The sequence below is a fragment of the Melopsittacus undulatus genome, chromosome 1, assembly GCF_012275295.1.
Source record: "Melopsittacus undulatus isolate bMelUnd1 chromosome 1, bMelUnd1.mat.Z, whole genome shotgun sequence".
NCBI classification, from domain to species: Eukaryota; Metazoa; Chordata; class Aves; order Psittaciformes; family Psittaculidae; genus Melopsittacus; species Melopsittacus undulatus.
Window position 1 is genome coordinate 85717558 of NC_047527.1, and position 16089 is coordinate 85733646.

A 16089-nucleotide genomic window follows, 5' to 3' on the forward strand; every position below is an offset into this window, starting at 1 on the left:
ATTAAATGTAATTCCAGTAGCTGACACTGGATTGCTACTCCCATCCAAGTTTGAATTCAGATGCAAAGTATGGCAGGTTTGCTTTTGTATACAGTGTACTTTTTATAGCAGAGCTCACCTAACTAACAAGCATCAGAGAGGGATGTTACTGACTTTTGGGTTTGATGTTGTAATCCAAAAGTGACGTACTACATTTTTAGAACAGGCTAAAATGTTTCATTTGGAAGGTATCTGCCATGATCATCTTGTCCAACTGCCTGAGCAGTTCAGGCTGACCAACAGTAAACTTGTTTGCCATGATTATTTTCTGGAGATGGGATGCAGCTGGTGATAAAGAAGAGTGGTGAGTGCACCTGGTGATGTATGGTGGAATGAATATAGCCAAACCTTCAGTGAGTGTCTGGACTGAATGATGAAGATAGTCATGTTTTCATCAAAAAGTACTTGAAGTATTTGTATTACACTGACTTAAAATAAATGGAATACATTTTCTATGAAAGTATCCTAGAAGTTACTTGCAGCTTCAGTAATAGCTGTTGTAGATAATCTGCTTTCACAAGAAATTGGCTTGCATGCTATCTGCATGCATTATAAGCCTGAGTAGAAACAAAGCATACTGTATCTCACAACATGCTTTTCTTTTATGTTTTGTGTACTATGAACATAGATCACTGTATTGTTTTGCAAGGGGATTATTTTAACTTGGGATTTCTTTCAGTGTTTGCATATAACGAAAGAATGCTCCAAGTATCTTCCTTCATGTTTTCATGGAACTTCTCGTGCATGTGAACCAACAAAAGTGACGGTGTAAGGTCACTTATAAGCTGTCAAATTGGTGATGTCCTGTTTTTTTAAATAAACACTGGCTCATGGCTTCTAGAGAATATTCTCCCTTATTTACTTGACTTGGTGTACCGATTTTTCTCTTTAAAAGGTAAATTGATTTTGGATACATTCAGCATTGTAATGTGGTCCTGCATTTCAGTAGCAGTAGTATTGTGGTGAGTCTGTCTAGTCTCATTTTTTGAAGGCAGTAGTTCTTTTTCCTTAGAAGCATTTTGTACTGACATTTCTGTCGTATGTGTAATAGTGAAATCAAAATGGTAAAATCAGTTTTACTCAGATTAGATTTTAATCTTTCCTTTCCCAGTCACACTACACATGTCTGTAATTCCAGATTTAATTTCATGGTGAGATAAAAATTTGTTTACATCTTGTTCAGACATGATTTGGTTTTTGGGTTTTTTTGTTCATTTTTTGTTTTTTTGTGGGTTTTTTTTTTTAATGTGACACTTTTAATTATAAGCTGTTCACAAGAATGTCTCACTGAATAAATGAATATTCATTTTTCAGAGGCAGATTTCCTCAGAAAGATTTAGAGGCACTGTTTCCTGGGATGAGTGCTGATTTTACTAGTGAAAACTTTTCTGCTGCCTGGTACCTGATTGAGAATCATTCAACAACAAGGTTTGTTGCTGTCATAAATTATTGTTTTAAATGCAAGTTACTTGATACTATTTTATTATACGTTATATCTGTCATTGCTGGTTGACACTTAAAATAATAAATCTATTCTGTACTGCCTGTGGTGTTTCTGCCTGGCTAGAAATCAACCAAGGAAAACTTAATTTTTACTCAGACCTAAATTCTGGCCTCTTTTTTTCCCTCTCCAGGCCCATCACAGATGGAAGTTGTCTTCAGGCTAAAACCTTTTATGAATCAAGAAGTTAGGTAGCATGGGCTTAAGTGGAAACTCTAGTCATGTTAAGTGATGGCTAGAGGCTGAGCATAACGGCACTGGACAACTCAGAGCAAAACTGTTAATAGTAGTAGTTAGCTTTTAATTAACACTTGTGGGAAATGATATAGTAAAAGAAATTTGACAAGTAATATCTTTGCTGTAAATCTCTTAAAGTATTTAACATTAACATTTTAATTTTTAAATCTAGTTCATAATATGAACATGAATGTATTATGTGAATATATTTTTGCATGTATAACGGAGTTCTTTTATCTGTGTATGTTTGGATAATACTAGAAGCTGTTCTAGTAGAGATGATGAGCCTTTCTTGTCTTCAGCTGGGTATTCTGATGAGCATTTTGAAGGGAAATACCACTTTGCAAATTTATTTTAATTTTTTTGTTATCTATGGTAGAAATAGCTGTGGGTTGGTGGCTTGTGTTTTTTTTTTTTTTTGTTGGCTTTGAATGTTTTGTTTGGCTGGGTGGTTGTGGAGGGGTTGTGGTGTTCGGTTTTAGGATCTCCAGAAATAACCATTAATCTACTTGGGAAATACTTCGATTTCCTCTCAGAGTGGTAATAGATTGAAGAGCCAAAACAGCAGCAAAAGAATCTTATTACTCAATATATATGTATCTTTTGAAATCCAGGAATGAAGACTGATTCAAAATGAACTATGACAATCTGATAATTTAGGGAGTTGTCAGCTTTTTTTAAAAAAGATGATGGAATAGTAAAGTGAGAAAAAACAGCTTTTGATGTAGCTGTTTTTAAGAAAGTTCCTTTACCTGAGGCCCTTGGACTGTTGCCATCTTGTTGCTCATTCATGCCAGCACCAGTGATGGTGCCAAGAGATGTAGAACAGATCAAGAGTGATAGCAAAGCCCTGGGGACAAAAGTGAAGAGCACCTTTGATTTACAGGTGAAAGGGAAGGCTTCAGGTAGTTGAATGCATCCTGAAGGATTAAGGTTCTGTAGGCTCACAGATGGCTGTACCACTGGTTTCAAAGGCAGCATGTTTTACTTCTGTAGCCATGGATCCATTACTAAAGAACACAAACTGATAGTGAGAAATGGGATTCATTTGAAAAAATGGGGTGGGAGCATCATTGCATTTTCACTTGTCACCAAAGATTTGCCTTTTGTTGACAGGACTTCATATTAGGAATAGCAGGGAATGGTCATAACAGCTTGCAGTTAAATGAGGGACTGAGTTCTCCATGCTCAGTGATGGCACTGACAGTGCTGTTGGGAATTACAAAACCAGTTGGAAGGGACTCACCACAAGTGCCCTTACACACTTACATACAGCCTGGGAAACAAGCAATGCGGGATTAGATAAGCATATCACCAGAATAAAGCAGGATAGCTCATGTGCTTAGTGATCTGTGATGGATGGGAAGAGGCTCTCTGAGAAAGGTACTCAGGAGAAAGAACTGGAAAAAAAAATGCTTAACCAGAATTACCAGTTGTTCATGGAAAATGAACAACAGTATATGTAATGGTCATACCTCTGATATAATAGTGTCAGTAAACACACAGATGCATGTTAGTGCAGTTGCAAGTCATGGTCCTCTTGGCCTATGTATTCCAGTGGAATTAAAAGTATTATTTTTTGGTTTTTCAATGAAAGCTGGGTTGGGGTTTTTTTTGATGTTTTGGGTAGCTTCTGCCAGTTTTTTCCTTGGAGGAAATTCTTTTTAAGCAATCGAAATAACATGGGAGGTGTTGTTGTTTTTTTTTTTTTCTCTACCCTCATCCCTGGCAATATCCTGACAAATATAAATAAACTATCTAAACATGCTATTAGATCATCAAATAACATGAAATAGTACTTAAAAAGAGAGGTATATAGATTTTCTTTTTTGTTAGTTTGAAAATGCTTGTGGTAAGTACTACTCATATGCCCAGGGAGACCAATCCAGCTATTGAGTAATGTGATTTCTGTCCAGTAGATGGAAACAGGAAGTAAAGCAAAACATATTATAAAGAAATCTATTCCAGCACAAATTCTAGGAGCCTTCCATTTAGGATTAAAAACTAAAAAACTCTTTGGACTGAGTAAACTGGCATTTAGAGTGAGAATCACACTTGTTAGCAATTATTCAGTCCTTAATAGTTGTTGCAAAAGTAACTGACTTTATTTTCCAAGTAGTTTGTTCTGTTTATTCATAAGCTGACTTTATTCGTTGTTCAAATGTCACAGGGGTCTTCTTGTTTGTTTTCAGTTTTGATCAACTCAAAATGGCTGTTGTGAATTTGAAGAAACAAGCCAATAAGAAAAATGAAGGAAGTCTAGCTTATGTGAAAGGAGGTCTCAGCACATTTTTTGAAGCACAAGATGCTCTGTCAGGTAAAGATGTTTTGCACTTACTAAATACAGTATAATAGAAAAGACGCTCTCTGTATGTATGGTTGAATTTTAATATTAAGAATATTATTTTTCTTCATAGTCTCTTCTAAAAGTGTCTGAGGCAAAAATCTTTATCGTGTTGGTCACAAGCTGATTGTTGTGGTATATTTGCAAAAGATGGCACCAAGTGCCATCTATATTAATTGGAAGTATTTGATGAAAATGCCTAGACCACAGAACCAGAAAAGAGAGGAAATGTTGAACTGGAAATAATATTATGATGACTTAAAAGCTGTAGCAACATAAAATCTTGATTTTATCCCATAGTCAGACTGATATTTATATGAATATTCAATACACTCTAACTAGAGAAATCAGATAGCCTTTATATTCTGCTTGCCCTAGGGAAAATTCCACATACAAGTGAGATTAGCTTAGTTGTCTGTGCCATTGGTATAGATATATATATAGATATATATATATATATCTTTACATACACATGCGCAGACTTAAAGCATAAAACTGTCTCTGTGGTAACAGCTCATTGTGGGCTGCTGTAGTGCTGTCTGGTTAAGGACTGTGCTGGATAAGAGTGACAGTGCTCAGCCATTCCCTATAGGTTTTATATTTACCACTGTGCTGTTCTTCATAGTTACTGTATGTTGTAGGGTTATCGCTCCTGATCATCGATCCTGTGTTATGGGTACCATGGGGTAAGAAAACCTATATCTAGTCATAGCTTCAGCCAAACTAGAACTTCAGCTGGCTTTAGGAATACTGCTTTGGAGATGTACTGACTTATTGGTTTTTTTTCTTGATCAACTTGCTGGCCGCTCAGTTACTGTCTGATAGATACTTACATGTGTCAGGGAAAAGGGAAGAATTTTTTTTAAGCTGAGTTTTTATTAAGTACAAGGAAAAATTATAATAGGCAATTACTTTGTGAATTTTAAATATCTTGAAAATGTTGAAATCCTGATTTTTCTTTAATAGTTCAAAATCCTAAATAATCCTGAACGAATATTGATGACTTACTTTTTCACAACTAAATCTTCTTTGTATATAGACTATTAAAGAATTTAAAAGATTAAGTTGTACTTCCAAACAGTTACTGCTGAAGATAAAAAGTAGTGCTGGCAGACGTGTTATCTTGCAAGATTATTTTTTGGACCAGCAAAAACTTTGTGGGATGTACAGAAAGCTAATGCAAACCATAAATGTTGTGAGGTTTTAGGAGGGCTGAGCACAATAGAGTGACTTTTATTTTCTCATATCTATTAAAGTGCAGGCTTCTTGCCTTCGGAGACTGATTTAATGATAAATGAAGAGGTTGGAGAGCAAACAGGAATGTAAAAATATAGTAATAAAATAATGATAGGGAAAGCAAACTCATTTATTTCACTAACTACTATGTTCTTAATAAAAAAATCATAGCTGTAATATTGTTTTGCATATCTTATCAGTGTTATTTTTACCTAGAGTTTCTCATTGCTGTCCTTTAGATAAATTAACTCAAAACTTTGCATGAGTTGTTCTTGGTGCTACTTTTCACCTGTAACTAAAATAGCTTGGGTTTGTTTTCCACCCAGTGATCCTCCTTAAGAGCTCAAAAAGAAACAGGGTTGTAGCTTGTGCTGTTATAAACAGTCAATTAAAGTAGTAATAAGACAGAATGGCCTTGATGCTGTTGTTTAATAATTAGAGACTTGAAGTCTTAATATCTTATAGATGCGGAGCTGTAACACTGGACTGCAGAGGGCTTATCAATACAAGATTTAGTTTTTAAATTCCGAATCCGATTTCTTAATGAGGATGCTTGCAGTCACAGCTGCCTTCTGTAGCATTTTAATATGCATTTCTCTGTTTTAATTGCCTGTTAAATGCACTTGCAGAAGCGTTTTGATTCTTTTCAGTCAGAAACCCCCAACTCACTGCATATGAATCTCAGCTTTGTAATGCAGAACTGCTAATTTACCCTTCTTATTCAGATTATTTTTGAGGGAATGTAGCTGGAAAAAGTACATAATTTTCGAAAGACTTGATGGGTACAATCAGCTATTAAGTTAGATGTGGAGAAGCTTCCAGTAGTAGCAAAACAAAAAGGGTATATTTGGTAATGCAACACGTTTCTGCCCTTACACATGTAAGGGTGAATTTGTGTGTCTTACTTTCTCCTTCAAAAAGATGCGACTAGGATTTGTATGCATTTAAACAAAGCTCCAGTAGGAATAGTTTATATTTGCAAGCTGAAAGACGAGGGACATAGCCTTGGTTCTGCAAACTTTCATTATTTAATGCTGAGCATACAAGTGTCAGAGATGAAAAGTGACTCAAGGGAAAGTCATTATCGAACATATCTCGTCTGTCTTCCAGGATGATTGAAGCTTCCTGAGCTGCTTTGTTTTGGTTTGGATTTTTTTTTTTTTTTTTTTTTTGGCTTGCTTGCTTTGGGAAGATTTCTGAGCTCTAATGGATCTTCTGAAGACACATTTTTGTTGATAGGGATTTTTGTTGATACCTCTCAATTTTCCCCTTCAGATATCCTAGGACACAACTTCCAACCCTGGTGATTATGCTTTGTACACTGCAGATTCGTCTTGTAGAGAGGAGCTATCTGTGTACAGTTATATCTCCTAGGTTTCTCTAAATTGGTATTTTTTGAAGGAAACTCACTTTAAGAGGTATAACACTTACTTTACCAGGTACTTCATATTTTCATCTACTGGCACATCTCTTTATGTTTTAACTTCTTTTAACTCAAGCATATTTAACAGTGCTTGTTCTAAACAGATGAACTTGGTCTGGGAAACCCTGAATTACTGATTGTAGTGCAGCTCTTTTCATTAGTTTAAATCATTAAGATCAGTCTGATTTTAATTGTACTATGACACTGTATTAGATATTTCAATGAGTCTTAATATTTTCACAAGTAAGCATTGAAAACCATAAAAAGCTATCCCAAGATGTTTACTGTATCTTGTTATTTAGAAACTGTTCACTGAGAAAGCAAGAGGTCAAATAAGACAAAGCCTTTGTTTGTTTGGTTTAATTTCTTGAAAAAGAGAATTGCCTTATCACATCCTCCTGTCTCTGTGCCCATAAGCTTGGCTGACAGTTTGACAGTGACTTTGCTGCAGAGGCTACAACAGGAAGTTTATTTCATCAGCTGAAGGGACCTGTAAACTGAGCTGAGGGGAGCTGGGCTCACTTCAACTTGACCCACTTGTCAATATTGGGAAGTTCAGCTGATTTATTTCCCATAATTCTAATTGCAGCCTAGACAGTGGAACTCCTATAAGGGCTGCTGTTTATATGCTTGTGTTTTATTGTCATGAGCAAGTCATGTCCTGCCCAGAAGTCTTTGTGAAGTGAGTACATTAATTTACTTTGTATATACCTTTTCAGAAGCATTCTTTACAAAGAGCCTTTGGCTGCAGAGACACTTTTTAAGTGTAAAGGGGAAAAAAAAAGTGAAAATTTAAGTTAAAGGAAAAAAAAAAGGAAATTACCACTTCAGACACTCAATTATGCGAAACATGCCAAGTGTAACATCTGTATTGGCAAGTAAAGAAGATTATGTGTCTTTGAGACATGGGTATGTTGAACAAATCTGTGATTTAGGTTTAACTTTCTGATATGTCATGGCAACAGTTCCTCTTGTACAGTTTCAACTACAAACACATTTTACTTGATTTAAAAAAAATATATGTAAAAAAGCACTTCTGGCTATTGCAGTATTATTCCTTTTTTCCCTTTCCAGTCCTGTTCAGAAGTGTGGCCTGTGAGAATGCCAGTATGATAGGAAACTTGGACTGCAGTTAGCCTTTTCTCTATACCCTATATAATACATAAGATAATTTTTGCCTGCTGAAATGATCCTATATCTGCTCAATGTCCAGTTTTGGTTTGGTTTGTTGTTTTGTTGATTTTTTTTCTGTTTGGGTGGGATTTTCTTTCCTCCCTCCTTCTTCCTGTAGGATATTTTTATACTTCATCCCCTAAGGCTCATTCTAGGATGAGCATGCCAGGGATCCAGGATCTGATTAAGTATGAATAAGTGGATTCTGTTGCCATTATGTCTGTTAAGTTAATTTGCTCTGAAATTGAAACAAAAGAAACCACTGGATCTATATTCAATTCTGAGTCAGACTGGGAATTTGAGCAAATTTTAATTTAATTTAATTGCTGTGAGTTTTAAACTGATGCTTGTCTGTTATGTAAGTGCTCCTTCACTTCTGGCTTTTCAAGAGTTATGTCATGTTTGAATCTAAAGAGAGTGCATGCTGCCAATTTTTCATTAGTGATTCTCTTTGCAAACTAGACTGATGACTTACTAATTTTGAATTGGTTTTACGTAGCTAGTTCTTAATCTCAGTTCACTCTTTTGTCTTTGTCCCATGAAATGTTAACACATGACTGGTTTTGCTAGGTGGTACAGCGTCAGACTGCTATACCAAGTTTTGCTGTCATCACATTCCTGTTTTGTAACATACCTAATTCATACGTTTTCTCAATACTATGAATTTTTATTAAACATGTAGATTTGGGTAAATCAAATTCAGACACATGACTACTACCTAAATATTATGAAGCTGATTTGAAACGGGATAGAATAGTTCTGTGTTGAGCGCTATGTGTGGTGCATCTCTATTAATGGTAACTTCCTCATTCTACTTCAAGCAATAGAAAGGCCTTTGCAGGGTAAGAACAGCCTGCTACTGTAGGCAGTAATTTTCTTAACCTCTATGAATTATCATCTTAAGAGATCAGGGTGAATGAAACAAGCTGGCAGGGATAAAACTAGGATGCTGTATGTGACAGGCATGTGTTTTAACAGGATATCAGTCACTTCAGAGTAACAGTTTACATGCATGTATGCGTCCCACAATAGATGGAAGTTAGATTATTTCAGTTCAAGAATTAAGATCATGTCTCCCAAGAAGTCATGAAGCAATAGCTGATGTACTCTAAGCTCACTGTCTAGTTTTCCAAGTGTATGCTTATGTCTGAAAGCATGAGCTTTGTGCTACCCTTACAGACAAAAGTGGAATGAGGAGCAATTGCATTAGCATTGCTACATATGTTGCCCGTACATTTATGGGCTTTCTTATGTACGCACAATGAAAGAATAGGCATGCTGATTTAAGTTGTCTTACTGAAAATTTGTGTTCTAATTTAGCAGTACTAGATAACAAGGGAGACATTGCAATGAGCAATGTATGCTGAGAGAGGTGACCTGACAAAGGAGTGGCAGTAAAGTACGTAGGTGGTGGTTGTAGGTAGTTTAAGTAGTTTAGTCTCATGCTGATGCTTCCTCTTCATGCAATGCCTATGATCAGTTTCTGCAGCAGACCAATTTTTATCTTACTGTAACTCTAAAAAAAGCATGAGTTACGTGATTGTGATTGGTAAAAGGCTTAAACTTTCCTTTTATACATGTTCCAGGATAGCTTTGTGTAGGGAGTGTTTTTTGTCTAGAGCAAGAGATGGTCTGATGTTAAGAAGCATGAAACAGCAAGAGTTGTCTTAGTCCATAGTGAAAGTTCTGTGCCCAAGCTGGTATCTGATTTTATGCTGACTGTTCATGTAGAATAGCTTCTGTAAAATCAATAATTTTAGAGATAGAAGCTAACTGCTAACAGTATATCTCCAAGCATATGCAGTCATGGCAGCTGCTGCTACTGTGTGACTATCACATTTTATCAATTTGTGCTTTTCAGGTGAGTTAATTTTTTTTTTGTTCACTCTTGAAAAACAAGAAAGCATCAATAAGAAATATTGGGTTTGCAGTTGAAGTTTTCAAATGTAATCAACTGCCGTTATTTTATAAGTGTGTAGAAAATTACCCATGATTAAATTTGAGCCAGACTTGACCTACAAGCCGTAAAACCAGCTTAATTTCATGTTACATGATTCCATCTTGATTTCCATACCATTTTTAATATACATGCAGCATTTAAAAGCTGGTTTTATTTCTTCCATTAGCTTTCATAGATACAGCAGTTTAGCAATGTATTGGTAAAAAGAGAACAGCATTTGCCATTCTGTAAAAATCATAAATGTATCGAGAAAACTTGGGGGAATAAGAAACAACCAAAACAAACACAAAAATAGCGGTATTGACTAATGTATAATAAGCTTTTTTTAAGGTTTTCATAGTGTAATGTATTACTAGCTCCATTCATGACATGCTGTCTTTATGTATTGCTTTGTTGCAATATAATATATATAAAGCATATATAATTTGCTCATTATATGCAGCTATGCACTCCTGTTGAATCCATTCAGAAGAGTTTCTACCCTACATAGGGGTGCTGTTTTCATCAATAACCTTATGTTTTGTTCAAATTACAGGGAATCATTAATCCTTTGATAAAGGAAACCAAAGGCATTTTGATTCATGCACTGCCATGAATCCTGGCAGCATCTTAACACTTGTTCTTCATCCCTCCATTACTGTGCTTTGGTGCCAAGTTCTTTGTAGTTACCACATCAGATATTCAGAAATACTTTGCTGAGTCAGTCTTTTTTTTTTTGTATTGACTCATCCTCTCTCCCACACCTCCTCTTGTTTTCTGCATCTGACTAAAAGGGTTTGGGATAAGATTTTTCATATATAATGTGTTTCTAGTCATCTTTTAATCAGAAAATGGTGGAAAACTTGCAGCAGTGTTGCTTTGAGCTGAGTTAGGCTGAGGAGGTTTTGAAAATGCTGCTCTTGGTGCCTATCACAAAATATAGTTTAAAAATTTAAATAAAAATAAAAAATAAATATAAATATAAACCCGAAAAATAAATAAAGAATGAAATTTGCAAGTCAAAAACTGCATGATCCTGGCAAGTGTAATTTGTTAGATTTATGGTTGCCAAGTAGAAAACAATATCCTTCCTTAGATTAAATAAAATTGTTTTCAACACAAGCAACAACAACTTAATGGCAGTTTATTTTGCTACAAGGCCTGTATGAAGGTCTATTTGCCAGATTGAACTTTGTATGTGTTTTGATCAAATAGAACCGATTCTGAAGAATTTAGTCACAGTTTAGAGACTGTGAGCTGTAAACTTAGTTTCTTCACTATTGGTAGTATCTCAGTGCAGCTCTGAAGCCTGCAAACATTTAAGTATTTTGACTTATCTGGGAAACTCAAATTGGCAAAGATGATACAAAACACCATTAATTTTTCTGGCCTTAGCTGAAGCATCTAAATCCAGCCCCTCATCTTTATTTATTGTATGCTTCTTATAGTAAAGCCATGGCCATCATGATAAAAATTTTAAATAAGGTGCCTTCAGCCTATTTTACCTTTTGTTGCTAGTAAAGAGGCTTTGCTAGATGTCTGGATGTTGCAGTTTGGTTTTGGCAGTTCTTAGGTGTGTCCCCTTCAAAAGTAACATAGTTAATTGGTCAGCAATTAATGTTATGCAGTTAATGGTTCCAAAAGACTAAATTTTAAAAACATCTGGAGCAATATATATCTTAGGGGTCTTCTATCCACATCAGTTTAGAAAGTATCTTTCAAAAATATGCTTCACAGAATTATTTTAAAATATGTAAATTAAAATCATTGCACTTTGATGCAGTTCCAATAGTACTTACAACATTTAGTTTTAAAGTATCTGTTTATGTTGTGGTTGCTGTTCTCATGAAATTGACTTTCAGTATGTAACATTAATTGCACTACGGTAATTGGCTCCCCCTACATACATGAGGTATATAAATGGGATAATATGATCGGAACCTTTAATGTTTTGTTACATAATTGTAGAGGTAGTCTTATAGGTACGTGGTGGCCATGTCATATTTAAAATGTGATATGGACATTTAAATTTAAAATTTAAAGCGCCATCTCTTAAGATAGACCTCTGATCCTTAAAATATTTAAGAATCTTTTAGATTTATTTCATTTCATTCAAGTGTTGATTGTCTTAAGTAATACGGTGTCCTAATTTTTTTTTTTCTTCACTGGTGACTACAGTAATAAAAATAAGGTGGTACTCTTGCATTTTCAAGAAAGCAGAGACTCCTGAAATTCTTTGTGTAGGATCAAGGGATTGAAGGCTCAAATTTACATGTTTGAGATTAATGGAATTTTATTTGTTTTGGTTTTTTTAACTCTCACACACCCCCCATCCAAATGAAAATTCCTTCTTTGAAGGAAGCAGGAGACTATCAAGGGCCATTATGTTTCAGAATAGCCACTGCCTACCAGTATGACTGAGGTCTTCTGTCTTGTCCTTGTTTGCTTTTTCTTAATTTGCAGCTACAGAGCATGGGTGTTGTAGAGGAAACCAGTTGGCGATGACATCTCTATGTACACATTATATGCAGTTTGGGATGGTATTTTAAACTATCCTAAGTGGATTGAATTCCAGGTATCTCCTGGAGCAAATTAAGTACACTCATGAAGTTCATCTTTTAGTTTTATATCATCTTAAAAGAATCCAGTTGAGGGATTCAGGTTGCTGTTAAAGCAACAGGAGCTGATGGCTGTTTTATAGAGCTGATTTTTACATAAGATAACTAATTTAAAATTTGAAAGGGAAATAATGTTTTTTTAATAATTACTTTATATACACTACATGCATATATACAGGGGTACTACCTTAAAAAAAAAAAGTTTCATTTGGGGTATATATCTGTGCCACTCACACTGAACAGAGGAGGGAATGAATGCTATGTAAGAGAGGGGAAGCAAGAAGAAAAGAAAGGAGTATCTACCTTCCATTCACTGTTTATATTTCCAGAGTGGTATGGTGTAGTCAATAGTAAATCTCTCCCTGAAAAAGAAATTATAGTAAAACAAACAAATTAATTCTGATACTATGCATTTCCACATACATTAGTACTACCATGTGGAAACAAGACTTGGGGCTTTCAGTATTCTATGACAGGGAAAAAATACAATTGCTAAAAAGAAAAAGGGCAAACTCCTCTTTTTTCATACTGTTTTGAGCAAAAGCATCACAATGCTTCTGTGTAATGCTTAATGCAGTGTATTCCTATACGATACTCTTAATGTGTCTGGTTTGAGAATGAATCTTTATATAGGAAAACAACTAGTAGAGATGTGTTCTAACACTTAAGTTTTGGAGTTATCCAAATTCTCTGTGACTTTTTACCCATAAATTAGTGGTGATTCATTTTTGCTGAGATCACTGTAAAAATTTGGTCTTATAAAGCAAAAATATTTTGTCCTTAAATTATGCTTACTCTTTGAAAGACTAAATTAAATTCACGCTTCTATTACAAGACAATTAATTGGGATTATTTCCATGTTTGTGTGTATGGGTTTTTTTGTTGTGGTTGGTTTGGGGTTTTTTTTGTTTGGTTGGTTGTTGTTTGGTTTGTTTTATTTTTCCTTGAGCATTACTGTCTTGTTCAAGAAGATACAGAAAGTCTGTGTCAAAGTAATGGTTAAAATTCTGCAATGTCTGGCTCTAAGCCCTGTCCTTCACTAGACTCTGCTGTCATGAATCATGTTTGTATTTTTTCATGTCTAACAAGGAAAATAATACTTTAATTTTAAAAATGTTTAGAAGTGTCACTTTGGTATAATGTATTCCCACCTATTAAAAAGTTCTGCATTTTAACTAGACACTTTATTCCAGCAATTCATCAGAAACTAGAAGCGGATGGAACGGAAAAAGTAGAAGGATCCATGACGCAAAAACTGGAGAATGTACTGAACAGTGAGTTTTGTCTTTCCAGCAACAACTATTTATGGACTTTGGACTTTCTAACAAGCTTTAATATATTCCTAGGAATATGGTAGAAAACAGTAACAATCTGTCCTGACTTTTCTGTTTGATGGTTGTAATTTTAGAGTATGATGGTATACCTTTTGAAGTAAGTAGCAGGTTTTGCCATGACTTTCATCAGTTTTTCTGATAACAAAAAGAATAAATATCAAAATAAAGAGATGTTCTAAAGCATTTACTTTAAATGACTTTTGGTGGCGTATTAATTTTGAGCAGATAAAGAATACAGAGGAGGTATATGGACGGAAGTGTAGAAGGATGAGCAAAGCTAAATACCAAACTTAAAGAATTTGAGCAAAAGAGGAAAAAATAATAGAGGTTGTTTGCAATAACAGGGTCTATTAACAGAATCTTTTTCACCTAATGTGCTGCCATTTAGATTATTTAGCATTCTTTTTAGAAATTCTGAAAAGCTCTCAGTACTTTTCTGTTTCTCTGTATTGGCTGTAAGCTTGCATTAGGAGAAGTGGCTTGAATTTGCTGCAGTTTGGTATGTGTTTCATCAGATCAAAAAAGTTCCTATTTTAATTCTGGGATTTCTGCCAAGATAATTTTACTTTGTTTCATTGTATTTTTTTTCACAGAGGAAGGGATGTTTCCCTTAGTGCTGTATCAATAAGCAGGAATGTCATGCAGATAGCTGACTCAGTGTTGGAAAGTCTGAGTGTGTTTTATGAAATCAAGAAAGTGACATGGAAGTTCACTGTTTGCTTTCTTCGTACAAGAGAAGAAAGTGACTGTATGTGTGTTTGTGTGGGGAGCACAAAGAAAGCAGGGGATTTTGTGGACATCTCCGGCTCTTTTCAGTAGAGATTCATTAGTGCTTACAATCAAGGTGTAGTTTGAGCAGTGTTATTCCCTTATCTTGTTGCCTGGAATGCAAAACACACACACACATACACACACGCACCCCACCTCCCAGCCAAAAAATCACCAAAAAAACTCCACCAAAAAAAACCCTACAAAAAACCTCACTCGCATTATATAAAAAATATAGTGTGTGTCTATATGTGCAGAATATGTGATACCTATAGGAAAAGAGAAAAAAGCATTTGCCAAATTACCAGTGCAGTTGTCACTGCTTTGTGCTCTGTATATATGCCATGTCACGCAGCAGGCACACATTCCTTGAAGAGCACTTTCCCTTTGACAAAATTGTGTGATAGCTTTAAATAAAGAAGCAGAAATTTAGATCTGTGACATTTTTGTACTAACACTAATATGAGACAAATCTATCTGTAGTATGTAATTGTTTCATTTGGTAAGTGGTGGCTGAAATCTGTATGCAGATAATATTGTCTTTTTCAAGCTGGATCTCTACACGAACTTGTGCCAGGCACTTCAGAGTGGTATTAAGTTTGGCTCTGCTGTGAGGAGAGTTGGCTTCTTTTCTTCCTGATGCTTTGCAAGTCATGATGGGTGGGAGGCAGGGAAGTAGGAATACAAGGATTTAAAAAGAGTAAATAATATTATGCAAAGTAGTTTAGGATCAAAGCTTTGTTTCTAGTTTGACAATTGAAGGCTTCAATAATCCTGGAGTAACAGGGCCTGCTTTCAAAAGTTACTTCAAATCTTTAGTTCAATAGGTACATAGTTTGAGGCACAATTGGTGTTGTGAGTTTGATTGCAAATTCCAAAGAATAAGAACGTTTTTCATAACATCTGAATGTACGTAAAGTGTGTGCTAAATTATTGTACTGAAATGGCATGGGTTAATAGAATCAAAATTTGGTGTTATGGGTGGAATTATAAATGCCTGGAGTTTTTGCTAAATTGCTAAATTTAATTGATGAACTATTAAATATACATTTGTAAAGATATACGGTGTGCTATAATGAACTTGATGAAGAGTTGTATCTTAAAGGAGGTCAGTCAAATTCTGTGACGTGGTGTTACTGTCAGGCTCTATGAAAAACAACTGTTGGATAACTAGAGCTTTATTTTGTAATCAAAAAATTGGCACACAGGAGATGAATCATCTATTTTGAAAACATAATTAGTCAATATAGGACCCAAATCTTTATCCATTGATTATTTCAGTTTAGATTATTCGTCAGTAATCAAGGGATAGAGATTCTTGATATAGGAAGGATTTGGAGGAGGGAGGAGAAAAGAAATTTTACACTTTTCTTTTAAGCCTAAAAATCAGACCCATTTTGCATGACTTACTGAATTTCATTAAGACATTAAAATAAATAATACAATAGATTTCAATTTCTATGTAAAACAAAAAGTG

The 16089-nt window shown here is 35.0% G+C and overlaps 1 protein-coding gene across 2 annotated transcripts in view; it reads left to right on the forward strand.

The window, feature by feature from the left end:
• The window catches only part of EXOC2 (exocyst complex component 2), a 126623-nt gene that overhangs the window by 29802 nt on the left and 80732 nt on the right, over positions 1-16089 (forward strand). For both annotated transcript variants that reach the window (XM_005149925.3, XM_031049699.2), the window contains 3 exons: positions 1354-1467; positions 3970-4094; positions 13704-13784. In XM_005149925.3, coding sequence (XP_005149982.1) covers positions 1354-1467; positions 3970-4094; positions 13704-13784 — 320 coding nt within the window. The remainder of the gene's footprint in view (positions 1-1353; positions 1468-3969; positions 4095-13703; positions 13785-16089) is intronic.